Raw genomic sequence first — 7704 nt, forward strand, 5'->3', positions numbered from 1 at the left:
TTGAGAGTCCCATGGACTGCAAGAAGATCAAGCCTCTCCATTCTGAAGGAAATCAGCCCTGAGTGTTCACTGGAAGGACAGATCCTGAAGCTGAGGCTCCAAGACTTTGGCCACCTCATGAGAAGAGAAGACTCCCTGGAAAAGACCCTGATGTTGGGAAGGATTGAGGGCACAAGGAGAAGGGGACGACAGAGGACAAGATGGTGGGACAGTGTATCATCTGCCCAATAACAAATGTTGGAAATGTAAAGAGACTGAAGGTACCTTTTTCCACCTTTGGTGGACCTGCCCAAAGATTAAGGCCTTCTGGGAAATGATTTATAATGAAATTAAGAAAGTGCTTAAGTGCACCTTTAACAAGAAACCAGAGGCATTTCTCTTGGGTATGGTCGGCCAGCTGGTGCCGAAGAAGGATAAGAATTTCTTTTTGTACGCTACTACGGCAGCAAGGATTCTTCTAGCAAAGTATTGGAAGACACAAGAGTTACCCACGCTGGAGGAATGGCAGGCGAAAGTGATCGACTTTATGGGACTGGCAGAAATGACCGGCAGAATCCGCGACCAAGAGAAAGAGACTGTGGAAGAAGACTGGAAGAAGTTTAAGATGTATCTTAAGAACTATTATAAAATTGGGTTCTAACAGTTCTGTTTCTAATTTCGATTTCTCCACCTGGAAACCAATTTTCCTGTCTTGTTTGTAGGCCTCCATTATTTGAAAATAATGGAGCCAATCCCGCACCTTGGACTTTATTTTCTCATAACTTTGTAGTTTAAATTCACCACCTTCTTGTTCTAAAATTTCAGAATATTTCGGCCAATTAGTTCTCATATTAAGTTTCTTTACCTCCTTGGCCTCCATCGGTGAAAGCCACCTGGGAGTTTTACTTTCCAATAAATCTTTGTATCGTATCCAAACATTATATAGTGCTTTCCTGACAATGTGATTTTTGAACCCCTTATACACTTTAACCTTGTCATACCAAATATATGCATGCCAACCAAAGTTATTATCAAATCCTTCCAAGTCTAGAATGTCTGCGTTTCAAGAAGTAGCCAATCTTTTAACCAGCAGAAAGCTGCCGCTTCATAGTAAAGTCTTAAGTCCGGCAGGGCAAACCCCCCTCTTTCTTTAGAATCGGTAAGTATCTTAAACTTAATTCTGGGCTTTTTGCCTTGCCAGACAAATTTAGATATATCTTTCTGCCACTTCTTGAAACAGTCCAGTTTATCAACAATTTGTAATGTCTGAAACAGAAACAACATTCTAGGCAATACATTCATTTTGATTACTGCAATTCGACCTAACAAGGAAAGCTTCAGGTTTGACCATGTTTCTAAATCTTTCTTTATCTTTCTTTATCTCAGTCCAGCACTTATCATAGTTGTCAGGGACTCAGCGGGAGAGCAGGGAGGAGAGGAGATGGAAAGCGAGGGGGAGCAATCCGAGGGCAGCGTAGGAGAATATGACAGCAGCCCGATAGATTCCATGAGCCTCTCCAGCGAATCGGAAGATTCACAGAAGGGGGCGCCGATGGGCAGGGCAAGGGGCGACCCAAGGGGGACACCCCAGAAGCAAGGGGCCAGCGGGGACTCCCAGAGCAGCAGTTGGAAATCAGGACCAGCTTCCCCACCAGAGCGCAGTGGGGGGGAGGAGTCCCAGGTGTCAGAGCCCACATATGCACCACCAGCGAGAGAAGATGAGTCAGGGTTGGCCACGCCTCCATCGGAGAGCGAGTTAACGGTTAAGAGGAAAGTTGCAGGCTGGGCGCGCGCGCCAAGTTCAAAGGTACAGGCGAGCGGCACAGAAGGTAGCCCGGATAGGGAACCAGGTCCTAAAGCCCGCCGGAAGGAGGGGCAAGAATCGTCAGGGTCAGCGTCAGAGGAGTCCAGGAAGGATGAGACCCTATCGGGCAGGAGGGCCCAGAGGAGAAAGGAACTTAGGAAGAGGTGGAGCAAAGCGAGAGTCTTAAACTGGTGTGGAGGGGGAGGAGACTCAGACGGGACTTCGCCGGTCTAAGGTCGGGACGTAGAGCTGCACGCTGCGGCTTTAAAATGGAGACTGAATCTCAATAAAGACTTTTGTACATAACTACAGCCTAGCGTTGGTCCTCTGTGAGCTGGGACCTGGAGGCAGCTCTGACAATAGTTGTCCTTAAACAAGTTTACATTTTTTGATGTCATGTTAATCCCCAGATATTTTACACCCTTTGCCACCACTAACCCATTTTCCTCTTGGAATCTTTCTCTTTCAGCATTTGTTAACTGTTAGAACCCAATACTAAGAATTTATCAAGAATGTATAACTTGCTGTTGAAGTGGAATACATTAGATGAGACAGTGAAGTCTGCTATGGTTAAATGGGCACAGGACATAGGTCATGACATTATGTTTGCTGACTGGGAGCAGTTATGGACCACAGGTATTAAATTTACGGCATGTAATGCCTTACGAGAAAACATTATGAAAATGATTTATAGGTGGTACATGACCCCAGTCAAGCTTGCGAAGATTTATCATTTGCCCAATAACAAATGTTGGAAATGTAAAGAGACTGAAGGTACCTTTTTCCACCTTTGGTGGACCTGCCCAAAGATTAAGGCCTTCTGGGAAATGATTTATAATGAAATTAAGAAAGTGCTTAAGTGCACCTTTAACAAAAAACCAGAGGCATTTCTCTTGGGTATGGTTGGCCAGCTGGTGTTGAAGAAGGATAAGAATTTCTTTTTGTATGCTACTACGGCAGCAAGGATCCTTCTAGCAAAGTATTGGAAGACACAAGAGCTACCCACGCTGGAGGAATGGCAGGCAAAAGTGATTGACTTTATGGGATTGGCAGAAATGACCGGCAGAATCCGCGACCAAGAGAAAGAGACTGTGGAAGAAGATTGGAAGAAATTTAAGATGTATCTTAAGAACTATTATAAAATTGAGGAATGCTAAAATGCCGAGGGAAAAGAGGACGTAGAATTGCAGCGGAAAATTGTGATTAATTTTTAGGGTGGAATTGAGAAAGAGAATTAATTTTCATTTAAATTGGTTAAGAAGGGTTGCTGAATAATGGTCTAAAATCAAGGATGCAAAAAGGGAAAGGTATGGGGAAGTCCGGGAAAAGAGGGTTATGGAAATAAGGTTAAGAAAAATGGTTTGTTTGTTTTTTTGTATTTGTTTTTATGTTGTTTTTGTTTATGTTAAAAATTTGGAAATTAATAAAAATTTTATTTAAAAAATTAAAAAAAAAAGAACTATTATAAAATTGAGGAGTGCTAAAATGCTGAGGGAAAGGAAGACGTAGAATTGCAGCGGCAAATTGTGTTTAATTTTAGGGTGGAATTGAAAAGGAGAATGAATTTATATTTAACTGGCTAAGAAGGGTTGCTGAATAATGGTTTAAAATTAAGGATGCAAAAAGGGGAAGGTATGGGGAAGTCCGGGAAAAGAGGGTTATGGAAATAAGGTAAAGAAAATATGATTTTTTGTGTTTGTTTTTATGTTGTTTTTGTCTATGTTAAAAATTTGGAAATTAATAAAAATTTTATTTTAAAAAAAAAAAACAAGATGGTGGGACAGTGTTCTTCTTGAAGCTACCAGCATGAGTTTGACCAAACTGTGGGAGGCAGTGGAAGACAGGAGTGCCTGGCGTGCTCTGGTCCAGGGGGTCACGAAGAGGCGGACACGACTAAACGACTAAACAACAACAACAGTAAATGGTTTTCCCAGTAGTGATGTATGGAAGTGAGAGCTGGACCATCAAGAAGGCTGATCGCTGAAGAATGGATGCTTTTGAATTCTGGTGCTGGAGGAGACTCTTGAGAGTCCCATGGACTGCAAGAAGGTCAAACCTCTCCATTCTTAAGGAAATCAGCCCTGAGTGCTCACTGGAAGGACAGATCCTGAAGCTGAGGCTCCAAGACTTTGGCCACCTCAGGAGAAGAGAAGACTCCCTGGAAAAGACCCTGATGTTGGGAAAGATGGAGGGCACAAGGAGAAGGGGACAACAGAGGACGAGATGGTGGGACAGTGTTCTTGAAGGGACCAGCATGAGGGAGGCAGTGGAAGACAGGAGGGCCTGGCGTGCTCTGGTCCAGGGGGTCACGAAGAGGCGGACACAACTAAACGACTAAACAACAACAAAACAGAGCTTGGACGGCCACCTTGCCAGGGGTTCTTTCGTCGCCATTCCTGCCCCGCAGCGGGTTGGGCTAGATGACCCTTTGGGGTCCCCTTCCCAACTGCCACAGCTCAATAAGACTATGGGTTGGGGAACCGCTCTGCGTTTATTTAAGGTGTGGGATTAGGAAAGAAACCCCATTGCAATGGTTAAATCCAAGGGGAAGGGGCAGCGAGGGTAGCTGCCCCCCTAAATAAATAAAAATGCATAGGAAACGGAGGTTCTGCTCCCCCTAACAAAAGGCCTATCCCCCCCCCAAAAGAAATCCCTGGCCAGCTGAGGCTTAAATTCCGCCCCCCTCAAATAAGAGCAGCTGACTAGCCAAGCCAGCGCCGAGGAGCCGCCTGCGAGCTTTACCTGGAGGGCCGAGGCTGGGGCGAAGGGAGCAGCCCAGGCCGGGCGGGGGGCTCAGCACTAGGCCGCTCAGAGCCCCTCGGCGGGGCGAAGGGGAAGGCGAGGACGCCATCTTCCTGCCCCTCGCCGGCTTCTGCTAAGCCAGCGCCGCCGCCATTTTCCCGCGCGGGGATTCAAAGAGGCCGGAAAGGGGCCGCGGCTGCTCCGCCTCGCTTCCCTTCAGCCTGACACACGGCGGCCAAATTCCTGTCAGGAAGTGGCGGGAAACTGGGGCGTTTGGCCTCACGGGCAACGTTTGCGTCTCCCTAAACAACTCCCAAAGAAAATTCCTGTCAGGAAGTGGCGGGAAACTGGGGCGTTTGGCCTCACGGGCAACGTTTGCGTCTCCCTAAGCAAGTCCCAAAGACAGGGAGACAGCAAAGGGCCGCGCCGAATGCAGGCCTTTCTTCTTTGCCTCGTGGGCTAAGCCCATTTCACGGAACCACGGACCCAGAAAGTCATCCAGTCCCATCTCTACGCCCGCTTTTCCCTCACACTCGGGTCCCCAGATGATGTTGGACTACAACTCCCGTCATCCCTCGCCGCTAGTCCCGGTAGCTAGGCATGATGGGAGTTGTAGTCCAGCACCATCGGGGGACCCGAGTGTGAGGGAAAAGCGGGCGTTGAGAGAAGACTCTCTGGGTCCGCAGTTCCGTGAAATGGGCTTAGCCCACGAGGCGTAGAATGCGAAGCAGCACAAACGGGGTATAAATAACAAATTACTGTTATTTTAGTCCAACATCGTATGTTGGGAAACCGAGCGGAGGATGAAGGGATCGGAGGCAAACAGCATTTGAAAGTGCTGCCAGTTTGCATGCAAACGAATGGAAGGGCAGGAGGGCTACTTTGTGCAAATGGGCGCTGGCTTTGGCCTGGGAGGGGATCTTAGGAGCCGCCTCCGGTCCAGTAGAAGAAGAGGAGTTTGGATTTGACATCCCGCTTGATCACTCCCCTTCAGGAGTCCCCAAGCAGCTCACATTCTCCCTTCCCTTCCTCTCCCACAAGGGGAGTGGGGCTGAGAGACTTCAGAGAAGTGGGACTGGCCCAAGGTCACCCAGCAGCTGCAGGTGGAGGAGCGGAGACTCGAACCCGGTTCCCCAGAATACGAGACTACCGCTCCAGTGGCGTAGCGTGGGGTGCAGGGGGGGCCGGCCGCACCGGGTGCAACATCTGGGGGGGCGCGCTCGCCGCCTCTGGAGTCGCCAAAGAGCCTCGGGCGCAGGCTGTAGCAGAGCCCCATGTCTCGCGGAACCGACGAGCTGTGCGCGCGTCCGGGCTGAAGGCGTCCGGCAGGCAGCGGCTCTCAGCGCTCGCCGCGGAGGGCGCGCGCCAGGCAGCCCCTCCGCACAGTCCCGCTCCCGCTGCTGTTGCAGCGGCTGGGCCATGTTGCATTTTCCTCTCTGCCCTCCTCCTCCTCCTCCGGGCAAGCGGCGTCGTTTGGGCGGCAGCGCCAGCGGCAACTCGCCTCAGATCACCTGGCACGGACCCGCCGCCACCGCCGCCTTGGCTACCTTACCGTAAATACCCCAGCCCAGGCAGCAGCAAGAAGAAGCTGGCAGCGGCGGCAGGTTAGGGGTTAGGGGCGCAAATTACTTGCCTTGACCCGGGTGCTGACAACCCACGCTATGCCACTGAACCGCTCTAACCACTACACCACACCACTGGCTCTCAGTATAATGAAAGGTTAGGCTTTCTCTACCATCTGAGATTTGATGGGCTTTTGCTGTCTCAAACTGCACATCCAAACCAGCTTCCGATCCACCTCTGTAATCATGGATGCAGGATGGAGTTTGGACTGCCTAACACAACTACAGTGGTACCTCGGGTTACAGACGCTTCAGGTTACAGACTCCGCTAACCCAGAAACAGTGCTTCAGGTTAAGAACTTTGCTTCAGGATAAGAACAGAAATCGGCCTCCGGCGGCACAGCAGCAGCAGCAGGAGGCCCCATTCGCTAAAGTGGTGCTTCAGGTTAAGAACAGGTTCAGGTTAAGAACAGATCTCCGGAACTAAGTACTTAACCTGAGGTACCACTGTATGTCTCCTCCAGCACTCTTAAGCCTAATGCTGATGGTCAACAAAAGAGGTTTAAAGACTGTCTCAAGGCAAATCTAAAAAAAATGTATTATACACACTGACAACTGGGAAACACTGCCCTGCGAGTGCTCCAGTTGGAGAACAGCCTTGACCAAAGGTGTCATGGGCTTTGAAAGACACTTGAACTCAACCACAGGTATGAAATTTACGGCATGTAATGCCCTAAGGGACGCGGGTGGCGCTGTTGGGACGCGGGTGGCGCTGTGGGTAAAAGCCTCAGCGCCTAGGGCTTGCCGATCGAAAGGTCGGCGGTTCGAATCCCCGCGGCGGGGTGCGCTCCCGCTGCTCGGTCCCAGCGCCTGCCAACCTAGCAGTTCGAAAGCACCCCCGGGTGCAAGTAGATAAATAGGGACCGCTTACCAGCGGGAAGGTAAACGGCATTTCCGTGTGCGGCTCTGGCTTGCCAGAGCAGCGATGTCACGCTGGCCACGTGACCCGGAAGTGTCTCCGGACAGCGCTGGCCCCTGGCCTCTTAAGTGAGATGGGCGCACAACCCCAGAGTCTGTCAAGACTGGCCCGTACGGGCAGGGGTACCTTTACCTTTACTTTTAAAGCCCTAAGAGAAAACTTAATGAAAATGATTTACAGGTGGTACATGACACCAGTCAAGCTTGCAAAAATTTACCATTTGCCCGATAATAAATGTTGGAAATGTAATGAGACTGAAGGTACATTCTTTCACCTTTGCTGGACATGCCCAAGGATTAAGACATTCTGGGAGATGATTTATAATGAAATGAAAAAGGTATTCAAATATACCTTCCTGAAGAAACCAGAGGCCTTTCTCCTGGGCATGGTCGGACAACTGGTGCCAAAGAAGGACAGAACCTTTTTCATGTATGCAACAACAGCAACAAGAATACTCATCGCGAAGTATTGGAAGACACAAGATTTACCCACCCGGGAAGAATGGCAGATGAAGTTGATGGACTATATGGAACTGGCGGAAATGACTGGCAGAATCCAAGACCAGGGAGAAGAGTCGGTGGAAGAAGACTGGAAAAAGTTTAAAGATTATTTACGGAAATACTGTAAAATTAATGAAT

General features: G+C 49.2%; 1 protein-coding gene across 4 annotated transcripts in view; it reads right to left on the reverse strand.

Moving 5' to 3' along the window:
* POLQ (DNA polymerase theta) overlaps nucleotides 1-4634 on the reverse strand; it is a gene marked incomplete at its 5' end in the record, with an annotated part of 48878 nt that extends 44244 nt beyond the window's left edge. For all 4 annotated transcript variants that reach the window (XR_013834515.1, XR_013834516.1, XM_079960208.1 and 1 more), the window contains one exon: nucleotides 4526-4634. Coding sequence is in view for 2 of the 4 variants with exons in the window: in XM_079960208.1 (XP_079816334.1) it covers nucleotides 4526-4634 (109 nt within the window). The remainder of the gene's footprint in view (nucleotides 1-4525) is intronic.
* Nucleotides 4635-7704: the final 3070 nt, after the last annotated feature.

The sequence above is a fragment of the Podarcis cretensis genome, assembly GCF_951804945.1.
Source record: "Podarcis cretensis genome assembly, chromosome: 17".
Classification (NCBI taxonomy): domain Eukaryota; kingdom Metazoa; phylum Chordata; class Lepidosauria; order Squamata; family Lacertidae; genus Podarcis; species Podarcis cretensis.